Below are 27,814 nucleotides of genomic sequence, written 5' to 3'. Positions count from 1 at the left end.
CTTGCACCCTCTGACTTTCTTACTTAACATTTCTTTTAAATCCAACACTAAAGTATCCACACAACTAAAACAAAACTTGCATATTCTTACAGCTGGCAAAAGGAAAAAGTGAGTGAAAGGGGCTAAAACAGCAATAACATTGAGTAACATTGTAAAGTAAGGTGTTAAAATGATCTTTATTGTGTAAACATCACTAGGGGATTGAAATTTGAGAATTTTCTTTTGTGGGAAACCCCTTTTAAGTTAAATTTGTATGTCAATTGTACGTCAATTGGAACAGATATACTTTGTGTAATTTCAGCCCAAATTTATTTTGTCCCTGTGACAATTGAATTGTGAAAATATTGGGTTGTTAAGGGAACAAGGATTACCAATAAAGCTTCATTGCAGACACCTTTGATAACTTTTAAAGATAATTATTGCAGCCTGGGGCTACTGGTTCAGTAAATTAACAGCACCCAGAGAGCATCAACAGAAGTCAGAGAGGTCGAGTGTTCTTAAGCCAGGGACTGCAAGTAACACATTTAGTAACTCATTTTACACATGCTCTAAAACACTTTTATGAGATAATTACTTTAAATAAATTACAAAGAAAACCCATAAAAATATTTTATTGTGTGGTACTGTATACGTCATAGTATTATACCGTACATGTCCACTTAAGTCTCAACTATATCAAACAATCTTCTATTGTTTTCTGTTTTCTGCTTCCCTCTAACTATACTACAACACAGCTAATTTTTAGTTCCTTAAGGTTTATGATAATTAACTGGGATGCTAAGATAATTTTTATGATACTTTATAACGTGGGTTAAAAAATAATTGGATTTTTTGCCAATACCTTTAACATTGTACTGTACCCATTTATAATTACATTCTGTAGATAATAAAGTTCAATGAAATACTTATGTTATTTGCATGAAAATTAAGATGTATAACAAAAATAATTGACTCCCTAAGGTCACAGAAACATGGCCAAGAAACCGGCTGATATAGTGAAGCAGTATATGAATAATAGTTTTGCAGTATATCTAGTCTTTAACCCCTTCGCGCTTCGCGCCATGTATGTACGGTGCAGAGGTGCGGGGGCTGTATGAAGAGGGCTCACGGGCTGAGCCCTCTTCACACAGAGGTGGTGTTTGCTGCATATTGTGGGTATTTCCGATTGCGGGTATTCCCCCTGCCGCCGGTGGTGAGCACCACCATCTTTGTTGCGATTGTCGTTCCACCGAACATCATGGGGGTGCTGTGATCGGTTGCCATTACAGCCTCAGGTCTACGGCTTCTGCAGTTTCGTTACAATAAGCCATACTTTGTAGTATGCAGTATATGCTAGGAACTATCAGACCATATAGAGTCAATGTACCCTAGAGGGTCTAAAAAAATCACCCCACTTTTCCTAGAACTGATATAAAACATAATAAACAGTAAAAATCACTTTTTCCCAGCGGTGAACCCCATAAAGGAAAATAGCGCCCAATTGTCCGAAATGCCACTTTTACACCACTTTACATCATGTAAAATATGGAATAAAAAGTGATCAAAATGTCGCACAGTCCTCAAAATGATAGAAATGAAAACGTCATCTCATTTACCAAATAATGACATCTCACACAGCTCTGTACACCAAAGTATGAAAAAGGGGTTATTTGGAGCGCACAGTGAAAGTCGTAAAAACTAAGCACACACGAACGTGACACAAATATTTTTGGACAATTTCACCACATTTGGAATTTTTTTCCAGCTTCCTTGTACACGGCATGGAAAAATAAATAAAGTCACTGAGAAGTAAAATTTGTTACTCACAAAATAAGCCCTCACACAGCTCTGAACACAAAAAAAATGAAAAAGTTTTGGATTTTTGAAGCTGGAGAGCGAGAAATGAGTGAAAAAACCCTCAAGGAGTTAAGCACCATAAGGCCCCTTCCACACTAGCGAGTGTGATGCGATGAACTCGCATCACACTCGCAACGCAAGCTGCCGGGAACGCACGGCCCGAACGCTGCACCGCGGGAGTGAACTGACATGCTGAGTTCACTCCCGCGGTGCAGCGTTCGGGCCGTGCGTTCCCGGCAGCTTGCGTTGCGAGTGTGATGCGAGTTCATCGCATCACACTCGCTAGTGTGGAAGGGGCCTTAGAAGCTTAAACATAGAAGGCCTTACATGTATGCCAAGTATAGGGAATTATGGAAGGAAGGAAACAACGCACAGCCTAGGTGACCCTTTTAACTGGGGAATTCCATCATTTAAATAATGATGGTACTACTTGATGGACATTGATGTACATAATAGGGGCACCAGGACCCCTATTATTCAGTTTGGATGGGAAGTACCACTTATGGGAGCACATTTTCCTCTATTTTTTATTTAAAGAGCCTTAGCTACCATACCAAGCACAGCCACTATATAATGTATAATGGGACACATTTACTTACATTCCCCCTGTAGTTCACTGAAAGTTCACCGATAATGCACTGTGCCGAGATTCACTAAGATCGTGCGCCCGATAACCTGCATGTGTCACTTCCCCGTTCAAGACCGACAGAGTTCACCTTCTTCTTGCTGGTGCATGTAAGTGCTTGGGCTTGCGGCACAATTTGAAAGTTAAATCCCGCGCTCAGTTCCAATCAGTCGGATCGTCAAACGGCACGCCCCTTAAATTGTGCATGGAAGCCAGTGCAGCTGCACCACAAAAGGTTTGGGTGCGACACAATCCCAGTGCAGACACTTGTTAAATACCTGTGCAAGCCGTGTAAACCCTGAAATAGGCGCACAGTCCGACAAAAAGTGCGCGACTAGAGATGAGCGAGCACTAAAATGCTCGAGTGCTCGTTACTCGAGTCAAACTTTTCCTGATGCTCGACTGCTCGTATCGAATAACGAACCCCATTGAAGTCAATGGGAGACTCGAGCATTTTTCAAGGGGAACAAGGCTCTGCAATAAAATGTGTCATTTTATTGAGAAATAAGGAAGTCAGTCCTGTTTCTTAATTTTTTTTATTCAATGGAATATTCGTGGAACTTCAAAACTTCATGTTTCCATACATCTGCAATGAGTTCTTCACACATATTGTTCTTCACATACTATTGTGAAGAACACCTTTCGGCGCTAATGTCTTCGGATAAGTTAGCAGAAGTACGGAAACATCTGCAATGTGTTCTGCACTGTGTTCTTCACTTAAATAATCCTGTGTTCACTGTGTTAACTGTTTTCACTGTGTTCTTCACTGTTCTTCACTGCGTTTCCTTAAGTAAAAGCTCAATCTCGAGCAGGCGAAATACTCGTCCGAGCAACGAGCCATTTCGAGTACGCTAATACTTGAACGAGCATCAAGCTCGTATGAGTATACTCGCTCATCTCTATGCATGACCCTTAGTAAATGAGCCCCAATTTGTTCTTGGTGAGTAGAGACACAAGTGTTCATATGAAAACATTGGTGTCTTCAAACAAATCATCCGTATTGTCCCCATGGTCTGACAATGTGAGGCCATCAATATCCAAGTCCTGGAAGACCCCTTTAAGCTATTTAAAAATCAAATCTTCTGCATATGGTGACCACAGTTTAGGGATGAAATCCTAAGTATAGACCTAATAATTAATATGCTGACTGGCTAAGGAGACAATTACCCCTTTCCACTCTTACCAGTCTTTTTATAACAGTGATTTTTTTTCCAGTGGAATAATTATAATCATTATTTCTGAGTAAAGTATTGCAAGCTTTGCATCATGATGACATCTATTATTGGATGTCAGTAAAAAGTCTGTGCCCAACCCAAGAAACTACAGCTTGATTACATATGTTTTGTTTTATGTGAGGAATACTATGCTATAAGGAAATTCATCAGTTCTGTAAATGTATGTGTATTGGATGTATAATCCCGGATTGTAATGGATTCACACCAGCTATCATGTATTACAGCTTTATTTAATGGAGCAAGGTGACTTTTATTCTAATTTATATGTACACACAGCATATTTCTTTAACAAAATTCGATCGTTACATCTAAATTCCAGGGGCGTAACTTCAGCATTAGAAGCCATATGAGGCCCGCAGTGTCAGGGGGCCTGGCATCTGACCTGACACACTAAAGAATTGAGAATGCTCACCACTATGTACATGTTATGCTGCACATTGTACTGCATAATATGTATATAACATACAGTATGTGATGTATATATACCGTATTTGTGATGTGCATATGCTTTATGTGTATACGTTGAATGGTGTGTGTATATACTGTGTGTATATAAGCTGTATGTTTTTTTATGGCTCTATATGTATGTGTATGAGTATATAAATGTGTAACTGGAACTTGCATGTGTGAATTTACAAATATGTATATTTTTTTAAGTGAGAAGGAGGGCCCCATGTAGAAGCCCCTGCTATGGGGCCCAGCCTCTCCAAGTTACGCAACTGCTAAATGCATTATGTACTTTAATGTATATACAATACAAAAACATTGGAAAAATGTATACAGCTAACCTACCCCACGATATATTGTCTTCTCTAAAATTTATAAATCTGAGAAAGAAATTGAGTTTTCATCATCCAAATGTGAACACGCTTCAAAGTATAAAAAACTTGCACATTAATGAAGTTAATCAAATTCCACACCTTTACAGATTATTGGGGAAATATACAAACGATATAAGACATTACAGAGTAAAAACATAGTCATATAAAAAAATTAGAGTATGGGCCCTGCTCACAAGAGCTTACAGTCTATGAGGATGAAGGTGGAACTCAAGAGGTATAAGAGTTGTATAATGGTCCAGTCATTCTTGACACAGTATAGAAAAAGCGATCACACATTGACATCCATTGGTCATGAAATTCTCTTTAAATGATATGTCTATGCATAAGTGGTAGATCAGACCCCAGACACATCCCATGCATAGGGAATAAGTGTTGGTGAAAAACACACATGATCAGTCCATAATATTCATTGATAGAGAATCAACTGCTAATAATACACAATGGGGCAGATTTACTTACCCGGTCCATTCACGATCCAGCGGTGCGTTCTCTGCGGTGGATTCGGGTTCAGCCGGGATTCACTAAGGCAGTTCCTCCGCCGTCCACCAGATGTTGCTGCTGTGTTGAAGTCCGCCGAGGCCCGCTGGAATGCCCTGAAATTCACCGGCCTATACCTGGTGAAGGTAAGTGCAATTTTTCGCGACACATTTTTTTAAAAAAATGCGGCGGTTTTTCCGAATCCGTCTGGTTTTTGTTCGGCCCCGCCCCCCGATTGCCGTCGCGTGCATGCCGGCGCCGATGCGTTAAAATCCGTGTGCGCCAAAATCCCTGGGCAATTCAGGGAAAATCGGCGCAAATCGGAAATATTCGGGTAACATGTCGGGAAAACGCGAATCGGGTCCTTAGTAAATGACCCCCAATATGTATATATATATATATATATATATATATATATATATATACACACATTTATGTATGTATATATATATATATATATATATATATATATATATATATTTCCAAAATCCAAATGTATGCAGTCACCCTCAAAATAATTCCAAAAACATTCTAAAATAAGGTTTACATAACCTAGTTTATATGTGACAAACAAAATGTGTAAAAATAACACAGTAAGGAAAAAAAAATAAATAAAAAAAACACAGTCAACAAAGGCAACACATGGCAACATTTATGGCCCTGTTAATGACACAATCTTACTATTATGTTTTAATTATTCTTTTAAAATGCTGAAAAAATAAAATCTTTTTTTTATAGGTGGGAAAATAAGCAACTGTAAATTTTTTGTCATCTCAAAGGGGTGTAGTTATTTCCTTTTCTGCAAATGAGAACTATGAAGTGCCATGCCAGCGTTTTATACCAATAAAAATACAATTATAGGGTATTTTTTGTGATCTAGAATGTTGCCAAGCCCATTAACCTTATATAAAAGGAGATGCTGCCTTCACTACTTCACAACTGCTCTCCCAAGCTTACACTGCAGTTAGCTTCATCTGTCCTTTCCTGCAATGGCTCACCAAACCGGTCGTTGTAGCACCAGCTACAGAAATTTTAGTTCCTCTTCTATGCCAAGGAATGTAAGTAGGAGCACTATGAGCTCCTCGAGAAGCATTAGTGGCTCAAGAATGCAACCCGGGTACAGCAGCAGAAGTGCCTATGGTGGAGGAACAAGGAAAATTTCTGTTGCTGGATTTAATTCTGGAATGGGTGGATATGGTGGTGCTGGTATGGGTGGTGGTTTTGGTGGTGGTATGGGTTCTGGATATGGTGCAGCAGGAGCTGGTTTTGGTAGGCCTGGTTTAGGAGGTGCTGGTTTTGGTGGTGCTGGTTTTGGTGGAGCTGGCTTTGGTGGAGCTGGCTCTGGGGGTGCAGGCTTTGGTGGTGCTGGCTTTGGTGGTGCTGGATTTGGTGGACCTGGATTCGGCCCTGGTGGACATGGGAGCATTACAAATGTAACTGTCAACCAAAGCCTTCTGACCCCCTTGAATTTGGAGATTGATCCTAATATCCAGAGAGTGCGAAAACAGGAGAAAGAACAGATCATGACACTAAACAACAAATTTGCTTCTTTCATTGACAAGGTATGTACACACTATACATAAAAAAAATATCTGACATAACTGATATTGTAGAACTGTTTCTCTGTAATTCACTTACTAAGGCTTATTCATGTTGAGTTGAAGCAACCAAGAGAAAAAAATAATAACTTTATAAATCTGCATTATTAATAGTACACATTTTTTAATGTGTTAATCAACATGGTTCTGTATACCTTATGTCATAGGTAAGATTTTTAGAACAGCAAAACAAATTGTTGAATACCAAATGGACTTTACTGCAAGAACATAAGACTACGAAGAGAAACCTAGAGCCACTCTTTGACTCCTACATAAACAATCTTAGAAAGCAGTTGGCTTCCTATGAATCTGAGAAGTCGCGTCTTGAAGGAGAGAGGAACCAAATGCAAGATTTACTGGAAGACTGCAAGAGAAAGTATATTAATATTTCAATATTTCATTAATGCAAACATATTGTGTTACCTGAGTAACTAATTCCCAATGAGCTCTTGTAACTTCTTTCATAGGTATGAAGATGAACTTAACAAGCGGACAGCAGCGGAAAATCAATTTGTAGTATTGAAAAAGGTTAGAGATACAAATAATTTTATTAAAAGGTAAAAAAGTAAAAAATTAATTTGGGTAAAAAAAAACATCATTTATTTACAGGATGTGGATACAGCATATATGGGCAAGACTGACCTACAGGCAAAGGTTGAGGCCTTGACTGATGAGATCAACTTCACAAGAACTATTTATGAAATGGTAAGTTATGATTTGAGGTGACACCATTCTGTGACTACTTTTATCCATAGTAACCCTTGTAACTTGTAAAACTTTTAAATGTTCATTTTGGGAGTTCAAAAAATTCTAAAAAATAACATTTTATTTTGAAGCCTCATATGCAATTTGACCCAATTTGGAACTTGGTATATAGATATGGTATTCCGCCCTATACTAGAATAATGTACAACATAATTTAGCATTAACTATGATGGCCGTCAAGAAGAACACTTTTTGTTGAAGAATGTGCATCCATGTGCATGTGGCCTTAACAAAGTCCTTCTCACTAGACTATTTTCCAGATTTGTGTCTCTATACAATAAGAGCTGTCATAAATTTCATCTCTGGAGGCAAAGATTTGCTGTGATGGAACTTTAGATACAGAATTGTGCAGAATGACCATCTTCGCTGAGAAGCCCACCTATCAAAAGAAACTTCTATTTTAAATGCAATTTTGTGATATCTCAATGATGCTGCATTGTATGTAACTTCTCTTTTACATTTTGCTATGTTATAGGAAATAGATGATCTCCAATCTCGAATCTCAGACACTTCAGTTATTGTGTCCATGGATAATCAACGTCAACTGCACATGGATGACGTTATTGCTGAGGTAAAAGCCCAATATGAAGAGATTGCTCAGAAGAGCAGAGCTGAAGCCGAATCCTGGTATCAAACAAAAGTGAGTGCAGGCTTCTTCTATCAGATGTATACTTTATTGCTGTAATAATTGGAGCTTTCAACAGCATATGGGCATGGATTCCTGATAAGACATATTTATATTTCTTTAGTATGAAGAGCTGCAGACTACAGCTGGAAAGCATGGAGATGACCTAAGAATCACCAAGAACCAAATCTCAGATATCAACAGAACAGTCAACAGGCTCAAAGTAGAGATTGAAACTGCAAAGGCTCAGGTACAGGAATACTGTATATATTAGATTTAAAAACATTTATGTAAAATGCAGCTATTTCTGTATGATAAACATTTATTTTCAGAATTCTTTAGATAGGAATTTGGCAACAGCCAAGTTAATGTTCTTATATAGTAAATTCTCCACTGAAACATACTCCCAAAACATTTGTAGACATATTTGTAAAAGTACTGCTACCATATACAGTGACAATTAAATTCATGTTTTTAGAGAGACAAATTAGAGTCTTCCATAGCAGAAGCTGAGGATCGTGGGCAGATGGCTGTCAAAGATGCCAAGGAGAAAGTGGCTGATCTTGAAGAAGCTCTACAGAAGGCCAAGTATGACATGGCTCACCAACAGAAAGAGTACCAAGTACTGATGAATGTGAAACTTGCTCTAGACCTTGAAATTGCCACCTATAGAAAACTGTTAGAAGGAGAAGAATGCAGGTAACAATATAACTAGCTTAGGGTTATAAAGTATGGGGTATTTCATGATGGCCATTGCTTGTGCATGGCAAGGAAAGTGAACCAAATTGTTTATCTTGTAGGATTTCTGGAGAAGGCGCTGGTCCAGTTAAGATAAGTAAGTATTATTTTATTATGCCATCTTTATGTTCAAGAAATGGATTACTGGCATTAATTAATACATTTCGCAAGTAACATCTCTGCAATGTTTTGTGCAGGTGTTATCTCATCTACAGTGGGAGGTTCCTTCGGCAGTGGAGGTGGTTTCTACAATGGAGGAATGAGCTCTGGTGGTGCCAGTAGCGGAGCCGGTTTCAGTGGAGGAATGAGCTCTGGTGGTGCCAGTAGCGGAGCCGGTTTCAGTGGAGGAATGAGCTCTGGTGGTGCCAGTAGCGGAGCCGGTTTCAGTGGAGGAAATCATTTTAGCTCTGGAAGTGGAAATATCAACAGAGGTCACAGCTCCGGGTCAGGATATAACTCTGGAAGCATTTCAACTATGACCACAACTAGAAGCACCTCATCAAGTTGTAGAAGATAATAATAATTGCATCGCCTGTTGTCTTCAGATGATTGAATGACAGCTTCATCAAATTGGCTTGTACCAGCTTTGTGCAGTTCTTGCTTTCTTTTGCCTGTCTGCCTTCATCAGTATATCACATGACTGCATAATGCAATCATACTGCAAACAATGTTAAAATTAGTAATAGTTTAAAAGAATACATTTGATTCAAGTTTTGATTTATTTGGAACATCGGTAAAAAAATGTAGTTACCAAATTCTAATGGTGATTTTAAGATGTAAATATAATGTGATGCTAAAGCATTTTGCACCATGTAGCTGTACTTTCTTACCTTCTTCTTCATTGGTCTAACCACCATTTTCCATTTTCTGAATTTACAAATCTTGCACTATATGTTCAATAAACTTCAGTTCATGAATATTTTCTATGTATTGTGTTTCCATTCATAGTATGATAATGATTCAAAGGGATTTTTTTTTTTTAACTTTATACACATAAAAATTTCCACGCAGATTCAAATATTCATGAACACTTATCAGGGAGAAATTCGTGATTCATTTATAAATACATAATCCATCATAAAAGTATTATCTAGAGAAATGGACATATGACCCAAGTGTAAAAATGACATGTAGTAAAAGATTATGCCTCCCCACACACAAATGTCAAATGTCTAGTCAATCCTGGTAGTAGACTCTCTTTAAAGAGAATGTCACCAGAATGTTACCACTCACACCAGTGATACCTGATGGTAAAGGGTTAAAAGTCCTCCCCATGTCACCTAAAATTATGTGCCACTGATAAATTGTACCTTAATTATAGTTGTTTTTAATATATGCAAATAAGTAGAGTCAACCTCTAAATAGAAGAGTCTAGTTTTCACCAGCTTTCCAGTGAACCACTATTCCTTCTTTTTACTGACAGCTCTCTGTCTGTTAAAATTTCAGCCTGAGCAGACAGGAAGTCTTCTCCCTGTCCTTACCAGAATGTTGTCCCTCTTACTGCATGGTCAGTTTAGCAGTGAGTATTGTGTGGGAAACTGCAGATCTTCGCACCATTTCACCCATCCATGGTGTGACAAGCCAAGTGATGATGGACAGAGCCAGGCGATAATGGGCGGGACCAACATAGACAAAAGAACAAAAAGTTTGGGGAGGAAGTGTGAGGTTGAGTAAAGTTTCTTGTGCCTGTTCTTGATGACAGCTTCCCTTCAAACTTGTGGATCCCTTGATAGTCCACATCCATTCAGAAAGCAGAAAACTAATGGGGGTCATTTACTAAGGGCCCGATTCGCGTTTTCCCGGCGTGTTACCCGAATATTTCCGATTTGCGTCGATTTCCCTGGGATTTTGGCGCACGGGAGCGGATTGTGGCGCATCGGCGCTGGCATGCACGCGACGGAAATTGGGGGGCGTGGCCGAACGAAAACCTTACGGATTCGGAAAAACCGCCATATTTAAAAAAAAAAAAGTGTCGCAAGACTTGCACTTACCTTCACTAGGAATAGGCCAGTGAACTTGAGTGCATTTCGGCGGGCCTCGGGGAACTGCAGCACAGCAGCGCCACCTGGTGGACGTCAGAGGAACTACCTTAGTGAATCCCAGCTGGACCCGAATCCACCGCAGAGAACGCGCCGCTGGATCGCGAATGGACCGGGTAAGTAAATCTTCCCCAATGTGTTTTGCTATGGCAACCAGAAGACCTGAAATGTATAAAGTCATAAACTGTAAAAATCTATATTTCCAATTCTTACCACAGGCCCTAGGACTTAGGGAACATAACATCTTACAAATAATTAGAAATCAATTAGAAAGTAGAATGTATTTATCCCATAAATGTGTACAAAATATATTTTCTCTATAATTTACCCTGTATTCATGCATAGTTATTTTTCATCCATCCCACGTTATGAAGGTCTAGGGAATTTTGGTAGATCCTATATGAAATGGCTAGCAATGAGTTCTTTTCAACATTTCCTCCTACACAGGAGCTCATCTACCCTATGCAGAATGCTAACTCCTTTTACATAGTTATATGGGTTTAAAACAGAAAAGGGACAGTGGTCATAAGAGTTCTCCTTGAATATCGTAAAGATTTATATCAGTCTGGTTCAGGGCAGCTTAGTCTCTGTCAAAGGCCACATCTGTGGTATGAAACAAAATGGCAGATGTTCTATTTATCAGGCAACCTGAGATTAATAAGGAAATGTTCCTTCTCTCTCAGTGCATCTCAGTCTTAAATGATTCTCGGGATTTCTTAAAATGGAGGAATATTTCTCTGTGTATCTAATATTTTTTCTCTCAGTGTTCCTTAGGCATTGTAAAGGAATGTAGGGGCCCCCTGAGACTCTTGGGGACACATGGTTTCACAGTACCTTATGTATTACAGAAACACAGTTATTCGTGGTGCACAGTTTGCCCCTTAAGGAGCTACTCAGGGTATAAGACCGGTCCACACAGTCTTAGAAAAAGTCCACAGAAATAGAGAAAGTAATTTCACTATGACCGGAGCTCCCAATATTATTCTTCTCATTCGTTATTCCATCTTTACCACCAATGAACGGCACTAATCCACAGTTTCTCCTGCTGAAAGTATGTCACCATTCAGACTAGCACCATCGCACTCTCATTCTCCTCTTTAAATTGTATTGTATCTGGAAGAAAATATGCAGGCAGATGGTGTGGTACGTTCCAACAAAGTTAAAATGTATTTAAGTTCATCATACTCATAAGAGTCAATTAAAAATGCGCATATCACAAATTCACATAACGGGACGTTAGCTTTCCTATGCGGGTGGATAGGAATTTTCATTATTTTCTCAATTTCTGTGGACCCTTATGTATTAGTCTTATGTATTTTCTTTTTAAAGGTTTAAGGTCTCTAGTTATGGGTGCATTATTTTACCTCAGGTTGAGATAATTGTGTTTTGTGAGGTAATTTCTGGTGTTCGTTTTCCCACTCATTTCTATTTGCCTATTGATAGGTAAAGGTGATCTGAGATTGGTCACGAGCTGGACAAATAGAAAATTTGTGGGCAGCCTTTTAATTACCTAATTAGTTTTTCCACTGCACAACTTGTTTTATGTAAGTTATTTTAATACAACTCTATATTGGACAACTTCTTTAACATCTTCCCACTCAGCGTCCAATATATCGGATAGTGAGTGTAGTGACCGATATATCAGACGCAAGCACTTCCTGGTTCTGTAACGTCACGCCTCACAACTGATCTCAGATCTATGTCATGACTGATCTATGTCATGACAGATCATGCCATGACATATGGAAGTCAGGACCGATCCCCCACTCTTCACCACCACCATTCTGTATTTGGTGGTGTTGGAGAGATACTTGGGATCTGTCCTGTAGGTACTGTTGCACAATCACTATTACAACCCCCTGCACTGTCCGTTCATTTTTTCTTGTGTTATGCCCCCCCCCCCCATTGTCACTTAAAAGTGCATTGTGATAGTAGAAGTAGAGCATACGGTTTGTGGAGGAGGTAGACGTGCACACCATGTGCAGAGGATCTAGTAGTGCACGCCATGTGTGCAGGAGGTAGTAGTGCACGGCGTATGCAGAGGATGTAGTAGTGCACACATGTGAGGAGGATGTAGTAGTGCACACATGTGAGGAGGATGTAGTAGTGCACGCGTGTGTGGAGGATGTAGTAGTGCACACCGTGTTTGGAGGATGTAGTAGTGCACACCGTTTGTGGAGGAGGTAGTAGTACACGCCATGTAAGGAGGATGTAGTACTGCACGTGGTGAGGGGAGGAGGTAGTAGTGTACGCTGTATACGTAGGATGTAGTAGTGTGCGCGGTGTGCGGAGGATGTAGTAGTGCACGCCGTGTGTGGAGGATGTAGTAGTGCACGCCTTGTGTGGAGGAGGTAGTAGTACATGCCATGTGAGGAGGATGTAGTACTGCACATGGTGTGTGGAGGAGGTAGTAGTGTACGCTGTATACGTAGGATGTAGTAGTGTGCGCGGTGTGCGGAGGATGTAGTAGTGCACGCCGTGTGTGGAGGATGTAGTAGTGCACGCCTTGTGTGGAGGAGGTAGTAGTACATGCCATGTGAGGAGGATGTAGTACTGCACATGGTGTGTGGAGGAGGTAGTAGTGTACGCTGTATACGTAGGATGTAGTAGTGCACGCGTGTGTGGAGGATGTAGTAGTGCACGCCGTGTGTGGAGGATGTAGTAGTGCACGCCTTGTGTGGAGGAGGTAGTAGTACATGCCATGTGAGGAGGATGTAGTACTGAACATGGTGTGTGGAGGAGGTAGTAGTGTACGCTGTATACGTAGGATGTAGTAGTGTGCGCGGTGTGCGGAGGATGTAGTAGTGCACGCCGTGTGTGGAGGATGTAGTAGTGCACGCCTTGTGTGGAGGAGGTAGTAGTACATGCCATGTGAGGAGGATGTAGTACTGCACATGGTGTGTGGAGGAGGTAGTAGTGTACGCTGTATACGTAGGATGTAGTAGTGTGCGCGGTGTGCGGAGGATGTAGTAGTGCACGCCGTGTGTGGAGGATGTAGTAGTGCACGCCTTGTGTGGAGGAGGTAGTAGTACATGCCATGTGAGGAGGATGTAGTACTGCACATGGTGTGTGGAGGAGGTAGTAGTGTACGCTGTATACGTAGGATGTAGTAGTGTGCGCGTGTGTGGAGGATGTTGTAGTGCACAACGTGTGTGGAGGATGTAGTAGTGCACGCCTTGTGTGGAGGAGGTAGTAGTACATGCCATGTGAGGAGGATGTAGTACTGCACATGGTGTGTGGATGAGGTAGTAGTGTACGCTGTATACGTAGGATGTAGTAGTGTGCGCGTGTGTGGAGGATGTTGTAGTGCACACCGTGTGTGGAGGATGTAGTAGTGCACGCCTTGTGTGGAAGAGGTAGTAGTACATGCCATGTGAGGAGGATGTAGTACTGCACATGGTGTGTGGAGGAGGTAGTAGTGTACGCTGTATACGTAGGATGTAGTAGTGTGCGCGGTGTGCGGAGGATGTTGTAGTGCACACCGTGTGTGGAGGATGTAGTAGTGCACGCCTTGTGTGGAGGAGGTAGTAGTACATGCCATGTGAGGAGGATGTAGTACTGCACATGGTGTGTGGAGGAGGTAGTAGTGTACGCTGTATACGTAGGATGTAGTAGTGTGCGCGGTGTGCGGAGGATGTAGTAGTGCACGCCGTGTGTGGAGGATGTAGTAATGCTTGTGGAGGATGTAGCAGATGCTATGGGAAGGAGAGGAGGACAGAAAGGGGCAATAAGAAAGCTGCAGAGGGAGCCTTATGAGAGGGGATAGCCTTTTTATATGGACTGATTACCATGGGAACCAAAAATAGGTAGAAAGCATGGAGCATGGAATTTGCTTCTTTGACCTTTCTATTTAATAGGTTATTTGTACATATAGACATACTAGTAATAAAATAAAATAAAATTATCATGAAATTTATAGACACGGACATAACAGACTTATTAAGAAGAGAGATTGTGTTAAGCTATACTGCCTAATTAATTTTGCATTAATAGTCTGTCTTTCTCCCTAGACATTTTATGAAGGTATAAAATTACAAAAAATCCTAGTAAACAGCAGTAAGTTAGAGTTTATGTGACACTGTGTGACAAAGTGAAGACTATATAGTCATATAAAGATCATTTTACAGGCTGACCCCTATTTACCTAAATGACACTTATGACACTTAAAAACATTAAGTGCACAAGATGAGGTGTGCTCGCTTGCTAAGAAAAGTCACCAGCATTAAGTGCTTTTCATCTTTCCTAATATTCTAGGTGTGTTGCCACTATGAGTTTTATTTAACTGTTCTATTAAATTTCATTAAAATAGGATGATGATGATGTAAAAATGCCAAATAGGAAGCTCACAAGATGCAATTATAAGGTCTTAGTTCTCTTTAAAGTCACCAAGCCCACTGCTCCAAATATATATAAAGGACCCATTTCAGGACTGGGCTCACAGGCAATCATCTGAAGCTTATTCTGCACTGAGCACCACAGATACCCCTCAAAGATGTCTCACCAATCTGGACATAGCAGCCATGGATACAGGAGCTTCAGCTCATCCTCCGCTTGCTTACCATCTGTGAGCAAACACAACTCCTTTGGTTCCCTTTCTTCTAAGAAGATATCACTTGGCCACAAAATCCACCCATCATTCAGCAGCAAAAGTGTCTACAGTGTCTCTGGAGGACATAAGATCTCAACTGGATTGAAGAGTGGACATGCTTATAGTTTGTCTGGACTTGGACATGGGTTGAGCACTGCAGGCCATGGATTTGGTGGCTCATTTTGTTCTCCTGGTATCACCTCTGTTACTGTTAACCAAAGTCTTCTGGCTCCTCTTAATCTGGAGATTGATCCTAATATCCAGAAAGTCAGAATTGATGAAAAAGACCAGATTAAAGGACTAAACAACAAGTTTGCCTCCTTTATTGACAAGGTAAGTTGTATCTAGTTGATGAACACCACATATGTACCCAAGAAATATACAACTTAAGTAATGCAGATCTCCAATCATGATCATAAATAACAAAATTACAGGGCTTTTTCATTTTCATACACAATGTGTAGAGTACTTAGTATTCGTCCTAGTGAGATGGTTCACATCTGCACCATGGTTTCTGGTAAAAATGGACAACATCATGCACTACTGGATCCTTCACATGGACACCAACACCTGACATACTCTACTGACTTATAATGGGTTCCATTCAGCTCTATCATTGTACTTACACTACACTAGTTGTCAAAATTAGAAACCTGATCGAAACAATAGATAACATATTGGTTAATCCTACTTACTACCCTATAAAATCCATTCAAACTGTAGACCCTAAACTAAGCATTATTGTCTTTATGGTTTAACTTGCAAATTCTTCTTCAGACAAATATTCCGATTTTCTTTTATTTTTCTATTAGTTTTCAACTTCCAAGTTTTGTCAACACAGAGAATAGTTTAGGATAACTGAGGTCCAATAGAACAGAAAATGGTATATATATATATTTGAAAAACAAGTATTAATAAAACATTTTTCACATTACTCGAATTTTGGTTGATTAGCATGGATTCTTAGTTTTTTTATAAAAATAATCTGTATGAAGTTTTTTGTAGGGTTTAATTAAGACTTCCAGCAATACACCATTCAGATTAGTGAAGCTACATTAATACTATAGCTGCTTGTCAACTAAAATACAGCACCGCACAAACAATTGTGGCTGTTCTTGGTTATACAGTTTAGTCTCATTAACTAGAATGGGTCGGTGCTGTAGATGAAGTAGCAGCCTCAACTGTACAATCTGTATTGTCCTAAAAGCCGAAGTTGGTTGGAGCTCCATAAATTACTGCACCTATTTACTGATCGTTGAGATTCCGAGAAATGGTAGTCTATGGATCAATATTGATGTCCTATGCCTTACTTAGGATGATATTGGGATACGTATAAGTAACCCTATCACTTAGATTACTCAAATAAATTTCTAATGTTAATTTTAGGTGAGATTTTTGGAACAGCAGAATAAGATGCTAGAGACTAAATGGTCTCTTCTCCAAGACAAAAAACCCGCCAAAAGCCACATTGAACCCCTCTTTGAGGCATACATCAACAACCTGAGGAAACAACTAGACTGTCTAGGAAGCGAAAGAGTTCGTCTGGAGGCAGAAAGAAGAAGCATGGAAGATGCAGTAGAAGAATTCAAGAAAAAGTAAGTTGAATATAATAATTATAAGGTAATTGGTTTCTAGTCCTAAATAATTGATAAAATACACAGTAGCACGATAACCTCAAAATATCTTATGTGGGGTGATGATAATAAAAAGTAAACTTCACATGTAACCCACCAGGTATGAGGATGAGATCAACAGACGCACCGCAGCAGAGAATGAATTTGTGGGTCTTAAGAGAGTAAGTGTTATAGAATATTCAAGGATTCATCTCATGTAATGGGCCCTAAATATATTAGCAAATAATTATCCTTACCTTGCAGGATGTGGATGCCGCTTTCATCAACAAATCTGAGCTACAAGCTAAAGTGGACTCCCTAACTGATGAGATTAACTTCCTGCGCGCCCTCTTTGATGCTGTAAGTCATTTCTATACAGCTCTTGAAATGAAGCTTTTTTTTAAGTGTGCAGAACAAAACCAGCATAAAATAGAAATTTTGGTTAGAATCTATAATTTTTCGAAATATATAAGTTTTTCAAAGAGTTTCTGATATTTTGAAGAATTCTAAGAAAAAAGTAGCTATTCAGTTTCGGGGATTATACATCTTGCCATGTAATTTAACTGTAACGCCTCCATGAACCACTATACTACATACTGAACCCAGAGGCGTTACTAGACCATGTGCTATGCCACTGTGTATGTATGTAGATATGTGCGCAATCTTTCCTGATGAGGAAGGCGAAAGAAGGGTTGAGTTAAAAAAATCCCGTCTGGGCAATTTGGGACACTAAAACACCCATGGGTCCTTATGGACTGGTGGTTTAGTGTGCCAAATTGCCCTGTGTGATTTTTAAGCATTGAGGGGAAATAAAAAACCTTTATACTCACCTTGTCCCTCATTCCCACAGTGCCCACATATTCCGGCAAATAAAGCCAGTGTATTAAACCCCGGCTTCAATGCACTTGTGCCAAGGGTACAGCGCATGCGCAGTGAAGCTGGGACTTTCTCATATGAATCTGATTTGCCTCAATTTTTTAAATTTTCTCCATGTATAGACTTCAAAAAGGTTGATTTGGGACTGTAAACCACTGGTCTATGGACCTGTAGTTGGTTCAGGGTCCCAAATCGACCTGACAGGTTCTCTTTAAGTAGAACTCTAAACCTTTCATTTAAATGTTCAATAGTTGTCATTTAGCAGACACCCTTTCAAGGTGTAAGGACACATATATGAGACTGATGAAGGAAGACATTTTTTATTAAAAAAAATTATAATAAACAATGTTTTGATTCTGACATTTATTTCTATTGTGATGCTATAAGGAAATTGCTCAACTCCAGGCTCAGATCTCAGACATCTCAGTCATTGTCTCCATGGACAATAGTAGAGACCTGGACATGGACAGCATCATCTCTGAAGTTAAAGCTCAATATGAAGAGATTGCCAACAGGAGCAGAGCCGAGGCCGAGGCCATGTACCAGTCAAGAGTGAGTCAAACTTAGTTACTCATGTCTAAATTGTCAGTGCAGCCCTGTAAAATCCCTTCTAATCCACAAAGCATGTTAACAATATAAAGGCATTTCTTTTAGTAACCACAAATGAATCCACACATGACTACTCCTCCAAAATGTACTTGCACTATAAATTTGTTACACAGAATTTTCAAAGATTATGTTTTCCTTGTCATCTGTAGGTTCTTCCAAATACTCAGTTCTGACCAATGGTTAATACAAGATAAACTAAAATAATAAAGTGAACCACAGAGTCTAGAAGTCTAGTCTAGCTCTGAAGTTGTTCTGGCACTATAGAACATGATGAACTTAAGAAGTCATACATGAAAAGGATATTCTTGCTATTTCTAGATACAACACCATTTCTTGCCAAGGGATGTGTCTTAAAACTGTAACTTGTCCACTTGAGCTGTAGAGCCAGCCACAAACATGGACAAAAGTGGTCCTGTTTCTTAAAGGAAACCTACCACTTGAAGTGGCAGGTTTCTGATGGAAATACCGGGCACCAGCTCAGGGTGAGCTGGTGCCGGAGCTTATTTTTGTTAGTGTTTTAAACCGCGGTATCGCGGTTTAAAACACTTTTTAAACTTTATAGCCGGCGCAGGGAGGTACGCGCTCGGCGCTTACCATGCGCGCAACTCTCCTTCACTTCCTATGTAGCCGCGCGCACGGTCGCGCGCATAGTAATCGCCGAGCGCGTACCTCCCTGCGCCGGCTATAAAGTTTAAAAAGTGTTTTAAACCGCGATACCGCGGTTTAAAACACTAACAAAAATAAGCTCCGGCACCAGTTCACCCTGAGCTGGTGCTCGGTATTTCCATCTAAAACCTGCCACTTCAAGTGGTAGGTTTCCTTTAAAGAACATAATTTTAAAAAAATGAGCTATTTATACTGTAAATTGTGATATTGTTCTACATGGACCGACTCCTTTTGATACTGGGCAGCACTATGGATTGAAGTAGATTTGTCTCCATTGTAGAGCATTTAATTTGTAGCCTTTCTGTTCCCTAACTTTTTTGCTGGCACTCTCCTATTTAGTACGAAGAGCTGCGTTTGACAGCTGGAAGACATTGTGATGACCTGAGAAACACTAAGCATGAAATCACTGAATTGACTCGTCTGATCCAAAGACTAAAGGGTGAAATAGAAAGTGTCAAGGCACAGGTAAACTCCATGCATGTTATAGTGTTATGGGCCTGTTTTAGCTTATTTGCCATTATTTCATGTTTTACCTTTAAAGCAGTGGAATATATAGGATGGGAGCATCCAATCACTGACTACAAAATGCTTATGATGATTACTTTTCAATTTTTTTCAATTTCAAATTAATTTTTTTTTGGATGGTTCTCGCTCTTTGGCATGATGTCACTTAAAAAGTATTATATTCTCCATTAAAGTCTTATTATTCAAAACCAATAAAGATCGAAATTATTGCCGCTAGACAGAGCAGCCATCATATAATATAACCATAACTAATTTAGGGAGTCCTGGTAACAGGATAGGACAATGGCCACTTCACAGAACTCTTCTTTTTTCTCTATGTTTCATTGATTGCTATATACAGTATCTCTACTATCTAGCATGATTCTACGCACATTTTCCCAGCATCCAAAATTAGAAATCTAGTAAAATGCACCTAGTTTTCTAAGAATTTGAATGTTGTGTAATATGTGTATACATGGTAAAGCCCACTTGGAGTTTGTAGGTAATTTGGGATGATACACAAAGTACTATGGACGAGGTAGAACTGGTTGAAATCCTAGGTGAGGCATGGGAGAGCTTGTTAAAGAGGATGTTCTGACATTAGTCACAATGGTTCACTGATTTACCTTGTCATGCACAGGACTGTGATTCATAGGAGACTACGAAACTATTACATACAACATTGACTATTGTCTCGTAGTCAGTTACCGTGACTAAAACATCTTCAATGTCAATGGTATCATTCATGATCAGTGGAGAGGTGCAGCTCATTCATATCTGCAAAGTTGACTTATGCTTCTTTTTAAAAGACAAAAATAAAGTGTTAAAAACAAAGTGAAATAAAACAATGTTTCAATCTAATTCCATTTACAGCAATTTTTACCAGTGCAATCTGATGTAATATGTGGGAATATGTGGGAAGTAATTGCCTTTCTAAGCAATGTATTGTTATTTAAGTGTAATTTTATAAGCACTTTTGGTTTATTGTATAATCTTTAATAATATTTTACTATGCTTAGCGTGCCAAACTGGAATCCGCAATAGCAGAGGCTGAGGAGCGTGGTGAAGCAGCAGTGAAAGATGCCAAGAGTAAACTGGCAGAGCTGGAGTCTGCTCTACAGAAGGCCAAGCAGGACATGGCTCGCCAGCTGAGAGAATACCAGGAGCTGATGAACGTCAAACTGGCTCTGGATATTGAGATCGCCACCTACAGGAAACTGCTGGAAGGAGAAGAATGCAGGTGAGTTTGATATATAAAATATCCCCTTTTTTATCAATAATAATTTGTAAGAATATCTTTATTGACTTTTTAAAAATGTTTTATTCATTTTTAGACTTGTTGGCGATGGACATGGATCTGTTAGCATCTGTAAGTTTACACCACTATTTCTGTACAAATGCCTTATCTGAAAAGCAAATTATGTTCCCTGATAAGATCTTATGAAACATAACAAGTGTTAAGTGACCCGAACCCAGACATCAAGGAAAAAGTCAGGTTTGGTGTTTGGTTCTTCGCTCCCAACATTGACACCCTTGATCGGTGCTGGCACCAATTACGGTTGATACCAGTGTGGGGGTGAGATTTCAGGTTTGTGCCCAAACCTGAAAGCATAGCTTAACGGGTCGACTCATCCCTAGTGTTAAGCCTTTTTTGTAGCCCATTAAACACTTATCAGGAAACTAGTGCCACATTTTAGGCCGCCTTCACCACAGTAATACAGTTTGATATGATGATATGATATGGTGAAATGACAGCATTGCATTATTTACTTTGGTCACTTTATAGAAAATGCAATATGATATTTGTTTTATGAATTTCAGCTGTGGTCAGCAACTCCTCTGGACACAGTGCAAGTGGCCAACATCACCATGGAGGAAGCTTCAGCTCCAGCAGCCTATCCAAGGGGAAGCATGGACATCACTATTAAGCCTTGGTCAACTTGGGCAAGATGCACAAAGAATTGCACTGTGATGAGCAATACCTCAGTGGGTTGTGCTCCATGAAAACGGCTAATATGGCTTCACTGATCTGTCTTTGCCTTGCCTGTCCTTGCTCTACAAACCTAGGTTCTCCACAAATTCTGTTTCTTTGAAGTGGGTATTGTCTTCTTGTAATCAAAAAGCTGTGTTGAAATATGTGTTTGTGTCAATCCCTTGTCTCATATTAAAATGATGTTAAGCATGCCTTATTATTACGGTTTGCATTCTACTTTGGAACCCTTATCAATCACTTTTAAACTGGTCCAGTTGTGAAACCACAAAATGATATACATAGGTTCAGACCGCAGATCTCTCCTCTTTAGCTTTTCAACTTTCACTGACATTAATAGCCCTAAATATCTCCAGATACAGTCTCTCAGTGGTATATATTATTTTGCTGACACTGCCACTTAAAAGTTTTCATAAGTGTCGGGCAAAATGCAACCGCAATACGAAAGTGGCGCAAACACATAATGGGGGTCATTTACTAAGGGCCCGAATCACGTTTTTACGCCGGGTTACACGAATTTTACCTTTTTGCGGCAATTGTCCCTGAATCCTATCTGTATAAGGTCTAAAAAACTATAACAGGCTTATAACTTGGCTGTCACGGGTGCTCCCACGATCCCTGTCTCGGATCGCGGGCCGACTCGTGCGCTCCCGCTCTCCCTGCAGTGTCGGACTTACCCGTCCCGACACAGGCCTCTCCTCGGACTGCCGTGAGTGCGGGTCTCCGCCTCCTTGGGAGCGTGTCTCGGCTGTCAAAAATTTAAAGGGCCAGCGCACCGCTAATTGGTGCGCTGGCTGAACACCTCCACCTTATAATTTCAGCTCCGTCCTGTTTCCACTGCCGGATTTTTGTGTGCCTACGCCATTGTGAAAGCTCCCCTGCCATATTTCTCCGTACCTGTGTGTTCCCCTGTATCCTGCATTCCTGGTCCCGTGTGTTCCTGCTCCTGAGTTCCCGTGTCCTGCGTTCCTGTGTGCCTGTGTTCCCGTTCCCATCTGCCTGAACTTTCCCTTGCTGACTCCGGATTGGACTTGACCTTGCATGTCTGCCACCTATCCTGAGCATATGCCTGGACCTGACTACGAGACTGTCTTCCACTAAGGTACCTCGACCTAGGCTAGTCGCACCTGTAGAACGACGTGGTGGTACCCTGCCGCAGCAAGTCCATCCCAATTTGCGGCGGGCTCTGGTGAAGACCAGGTGACACTTAGACTCCGGTCCCAGATGTCGGCTAGTACCATCTCCCGCGGTGGTCCAAAGAATCCACTGTTCCTGAATCCTGACATTGGCAGGGCCTTAAACTGCAAACAGGTTGCCCAATTCCACATACAAAACAATATCCTCCAAGTTTTCTGACTTGCAAAGCATATATGCTTCAACAGACTTTTATTTAGACCTAACTTCTTCTCCAACATCAAGGTGATCATCCATGGGTAAAAAAGACTAGATCTACAGACAATTATAACTCGTATCCCTGATGAATTCTCTAGTTAAGTGAAAATGCAAATCAATGCTAGAATATGTAACACTAACACGTAGATGTCTAATCTATCAAAATAATACGGCAAAACTGTACTTCACCGGTGCCTGTAAATCCTAGCCATTAGAACAGGCAACATCCCTGGACAACTAAATTGTCTTGAAACATAAAACAGCAACATAAAAAGTAGGTGGCCTAAACATATCAACAATTAATGTGAGCAGACATAGGCTCTGCAACACATAGACTTCCTATGTGTTTAACCCCAACCTTTCATAGTACCAAGTACCAACCAGAATTGGATTATTATATAGCTGATTTGAGGGGCCATCAGGAGTCCAAGGCTTGAGGGGTCTATGACCACACAAACCATCCATCAACATTCATAATGGGCTGTATATATTGTAAGGAGAAGGGCCTCCTTTCCTGCACTATTCACACGTGTGTGTCAGCTACTGGCATATATATAGATATTTATACACACACACACACAATAGCTATTCAAAGACATTTGAAAGGTCCTTTAAAGATTCTTAAACTGCAGCACTGAACTGCATTGTAGTTATTTTATAAAGTAAGCCTGGCTCCAGTACCTCCTATATCTAGGCAGTAAATGTTGAACTACTTTAATTAGACAGGTAGGAGGCCCACAATTTTCATACAGCTATGCCGCCTGAGGTGTGACTGTAGAAGAATGTATTCCCTCTCCTCACAGCCAGCAATGGGCAGAAAAAATGCAATGAAAAGGTACAAGGGATTCAGCACCAGCCCCCATGATGCTGCCCCTTGTTTTCAGACAGAGGCCCTGCCTGACATTTGTGCTCCTTGCTGTGAAGCAGGCCCAAGATTCCCGAGGGCTATAGTCAGCAGGCAGGTTGCATGAACCGCTCTTTTTCATGGGGGTGGCTATGGAGGTATTAATACAGGAATTCATGCGGCCTGCACAGAGACTTTGAAATGTTGGGTACTTGGAGCAGAAATATTACTTAAAGGGAGCAGAGATGGCTGGCTTGCTCTCAATTCACAGTGGCTAGTTGTTGCTCCTGTGGAGATTGCTACAGTGAAAATGGGGAGAAGTAGATTGGTGTAAAACCTGGGACAAGCACCCATCTTATGGTTTAACTGTCGGGCCACAGATGATGAATCAGTGTTCTCTTGATGTTGAAATAAGGACCATGGGGCAGGTGAGGTAATGGTGTAACCCACTGTATCTCCCTTCTCTCAGTCCAACTACTCTTACACAGACAGGAATAGGGGAGAGATGTGAAGTAAGCAGAGCTCAGAGATGTGAAGTAAGAAGCATGGAGAGTCTGCACACAGCACAAAAGTAAGTAGCAGGGCTGCCACGAGGCAGTAAAGGCAATTGGGAAACTTATGTAAAACAGTTGCCAACCTTTTGAAGCACAGTTTAAAGAAGTGTCAGACAAACTCTTGATCCCGCTGCAGCAAAAAAAGTTGCATTAGTAGATGTTATACTGGCCATATCTTTTCCTACCAGAATAAAGCATGCGGCCCATAAACTTTTAATGATTCACAAAGAAAACAGTGTCCCAAAAGCATCCCGCAGTTTCAGGCTATTCTTGTAAAGATTAAAAACAACTCCATATTGGTTTATACTATTAGTATCCTTTACCTTAAAACCTAACCTTAGACTTTTGCTTGAAAACCACGGAAAGAAGGGAGATCCAGATCCGTGATTAGAATGGTGTTAAAAGGGCCTGTCCCTCTACCCAGCCACTAAGATTTAAAGCTTTTAGACAAAAATGGGACTAGTCATGTTTCATGTTCCCGTTCCTGGTAGCATGGATCTTCTTTTTTCATCATAATTTTGAATGTCTGCATTTTGTCCAACTAAAAGTTTATAAAATGCAATCTACAGAGCACCTCCAGGCTCCACCGCAATCTAATTTATTCAGGCCAGCGTACGCTGGTTGTGACGGTGTGGATTAATCTAAACATTTTTAGAAGCAATTATGAAGCTTTTGTGTGTTTACTGGGTGAATAGTAGATTCAGGTTTTGTTGGATCAGAGCCAGTTCCCATCAGTTATTATTCTCTGTCACTTTGTAAACCTGTTCTACGGGAGAAGTGGTAATGCCTTGTTGTATGTTTTTGTTTGGATCTGCATATACTATATCTCAATAAATCTTTCATTGCTGCCTCACACCAGTCTTGATATTTGACAAAAGATTAATTCAGTTATGTGAATGAAAGACATTACTGTCAAATAGATCGCCCTATTTTCCCACATTTTTGAGTGCAAAACTTAAAATATTACCCGGGCAACTGTTTTAATGTGAGTATAATAAATAAAAGACTAAAAAAATAAGAAAACCTATTGACTCGAGTATAAACCTAGGGTGGCAAATGCAATGGTCACAGCCTCCACCCAGTATAAAGCTAGTCAGCCCCCTGACCCTGAGTGTATAGCTATCCAGCCCCCTAGTATATAGCCAGCTAGCTCCCAGTATATAGCAAGCTCTCAGTACATAATCAGCCGGTCCCCAGTATATAGACAGCCCCAGTATATTACTAGTCAGCCTCCAGTATATAGGGTAGCCCAACACATGCCCCCAGTATATGGCCTGCCAATTTGACCCCAGTATAAAGCTAGCCAGTCTGCCTGCCCCCTGTATATATCCAGCCAGCTTGTCCCCAGTATATTTCGAAAAAAGTTTTTTGTGTATGTGGGCACGCTCAAAAACGGTCTCGGAAGTGAATCACAATATTTCAATATTTAATACCACATTCAAAGTATAGATAAAAAGTATAGATAAAAACATTCACAATGGTCTTGATATAATAACAGATGGTTGAATTACTACATGTACTGGAATTTGATTATTACTCGATAGCTCTGACAAATTTGAAGTGTGTATACACTTATGTGTTTACTGTAAACTTATGTGTTTACTGTGGACTGGTGTGTTCACTGTGAACTGTAAACTTTTGTGTCCACTGTAAACTTATGTGTTTTACTGTAAACTTATATGTTCACTGTAAACTTGTGTGTCCACCGTAAACCTATGTGTCTACTGCAAACTTATGTGTTTACTGCAAACTTATGTGCCCACTGTTAACCTATTTGTTTACTGTAAACTTTTGTGTCTACTGTAAACTTTTGTGTTTACTGTAAACTTATATGTTTACTGTGGATATCAGATAAAACAACGTTACACAAAAATCAATTGAACTTGCATGTATGAAGAAATATTAAAATGTCCAAAAAGTAAAAGACAAAAAACAATAATCAATAATGAATGTCCAAAGTTGTGAGTCCTAAAAAATAAAAAAAAATAAAAAATAAAAAATAAAAAGTAAAAGTCCAAAATCAAAAAGCGAAATTCAGCTTTGTATAGTAAATTGATATCCAGGAGGTTTTGCTATTTAAACAGGATGCAGGGCCCTACACCTGTAAAGACTCATATATATTTTCACCTTTTTACGAGATTTAAAATAGAGGTATAGACACTCACGGTTGGTTGGCAACAATGGTTCTGATTGTCCTTACAATTATGTTGCTGCTCTCGATGTGCCGGGGTGGAGAAAAAAACAATCCAGATATCCACATATATTGTGGTTAGCGGCCTTCCACATGTAATGGAGTCTGTGGACGCCGTTTGAAAGCGTGATCTCAAGGCGTTGCGGGATGTTAGTCCACACGCATCCGCTGGACTGAATGGATCCTCCTCCTCCTAATCCAGATCGAGCGACTGAACTGTGTCGCAAATAGTGTGACTGTACTGTGTCACAGATGGTGCCGTGCTACTCACTGGGTGCGGTCGTGCTCGTCAATGGATGTAGTCTTTCAAATTGAGGCTCCAAGTGGTGCACTTTAGTTTGTAAACTTTCTCAAGTGAGTGTCTTTTCTTTTCTTTTATAGGTGATATTGTTATTGCAAATGAGTCATAAAATCAGTAGCTAGACGCGTTTCGAAGCGTGATGCTTCTTCCTCAGTAGCTCTATATTTTAAAACCTCCATGTTAGAACACTTCCTTAAATACCCCTTCCGGGCTCAAGAATTATCCGGTTTGGATTTTTCGGATTGGGTTAAATTACAAAGACCTGACCTGGATCAATCTACTTTGATGTGTTTCAATTCTTTTTCGGATAATGCTGCATTGTTTCAATACATTAATTGAAAAGACCATAAGTTATAGACTAAAATTGTAAATATTCATGTTGGACAGACATATTAAATAAAAATGTCACCAAAAATATACACAGAATAATATACAGACACTAATGTAATAGTGTAAAATGGGAGTTTTTTTGGGGAAGAGAATTTTGTAACAATATTGCCCAAATTTCTATTTTGTCGACTAATGGATATAATCTTGTATCCATAGTTTCAAAATATATGGAAGACACCATTCTCTGTATGGTATTTTTATATATATATGTTTTTTTGTGCACATAGTTCAGTGCAAAAGATGCTTATAGATAATGAATAATATATGTATATATATGAAAAACGGTTGGGGAATTTTCATGAGTTTCATAATGGGTGGGGGAAGCTGGAAGGGGCCACATGTGCTGGTATACAGCCCGACTAATGTTGCCTGCGTTACGGCTGCCTCCATCCAATTTATAAAAAACCAAATATTTCAAGTTCTGCATTGAGACCCTTTGGTGCCATCGTGTCGAAGGTGAAAATGAATCTTGATTCCATTCTGGACATTTTAGCGATATAATCTCCACCCCTCCAG

The 27,814-nt window shown here is 40.0% G+C and overlaps 2 protein-coding genes across 2 annotated transcripts; both read left to right on the top strand.

Moving 5' to 3' along the window:
- The first annotated feature begins 6,004 nt into the window (after positions 1–6,004).
- LOC140116484 (keratin, type II cytoskeletal cochleal-like) lies at positions 6,005–9,258 on the top strand. The gene is made up of 10 exons (XM_072132999.1): positions 6,005–6,577; positions 6,781–6,989; positions 7,081–7,141; positions 7,223–7,318; positions 7,854–8,018; positions 8,128–8,253; positions 8,482–8,702; positions 8,804–8,838; positions 8,939–9,019; positions 9,089–9,258. The coding sequence occupies exons 1-10, from the start codon at positions 6,005–6,007 to the stop codon at positions 9,256–9,258; spliced, it is 1,737 nt and encodes a 578-aa protein (XP_071989100.1).
- Positions 9,259–15,230: 5,972 nt separating this feature from the next.
- Positions 15,231–21,820, top strand: LOC140117653 (keratin, type II cytoskeletal cochleal-like). The gene is made up of 9 exons (XM_072134584.1): positions 15,231–15,701; positions 16,755–16,963; positions 17,103–17,163; positions 17,246–17,341; positions 18,245–18,409; positions 19,472–19,597; positions 20,656–20,876; positions 20,971–21,005; positions 21,458–21,820. Exons 1-9 carry the CDS (start codon positions 15,273–15,275, stop codon positions 21,562–21,564), a joined length of 1,449 nt encoding a protein of 482 aa, XP_071990685.1. The 5' UTR covers positions 15,231–15,272; the 3' UTR covers positions 21,565–21,820.
- Positions 21,821–27,814: the final 5,994 nt, after the last annotated feature.

The sequence above is a fragment of the Engystomops pustulosus genome, chromosome 2 (assembly GCF_040894005.1).
Source record: "Engystomops pustulosus chromosome 2, aEngPut4.maternal, whole genome shotgun sequence".
NCBI lineage: Eukaryota > Metazoa > Chordata > Amphibia > Anura > Leptodactylidae > Engystomops > Engystomops pustulosus.
Note: the sequence above shows the minus strand (reverse complement) of the source record. Positions and strands in the feature narration are given on the sequence as shown.

Excerpts from the sequence above, each read along its gene's own strand:
- LOC140116484 (XM_072132999.1), top strand. The coding sequence starts at position 6,005 with ATGGCTCACCAAACCGGTCGTTGTAGCACCAGCTACAGAAATTTTAGT. Across the intron at positions 6,990-7,080 it reads CTGGAAGACTGCAAGAGAAA|GTATGAAGATGAACTTAACA; the intron begins GTATATTAATAT and ends CTTCTTTCATAG. Across the intron at positions 8,839-8,938 it reads CGCTGGTCCAGTTAAGATAA|GTGTTATCTCATCTACAGTG; the intron begins GTAAGTATTATT and ends TGTTTTGTGCAG.
- LOC140117653 (XM_072134584.1), top strand. The coding sequence starts at position 15,273 with ATGTCTCACCAATCTGGACATAGCAGCCATGGATACAGGAGCTTCAGC. Across the intron at positions 17,164-17,245 it reads AATTTGTGGGTCTTAAGAGA|GATGTGGATGCCGCTTTCAT; the intron begins GTAAGTGTTATA and ends CTTACCTTGCAG. Across the intron at positions 21,006-21,457 it reads ACATGGATCTGTTAGCATCT|CTGTGGTCAGCAACTCCTCT; the intron begins GTAAGTTTACAC and ends TATGAATTTCAG.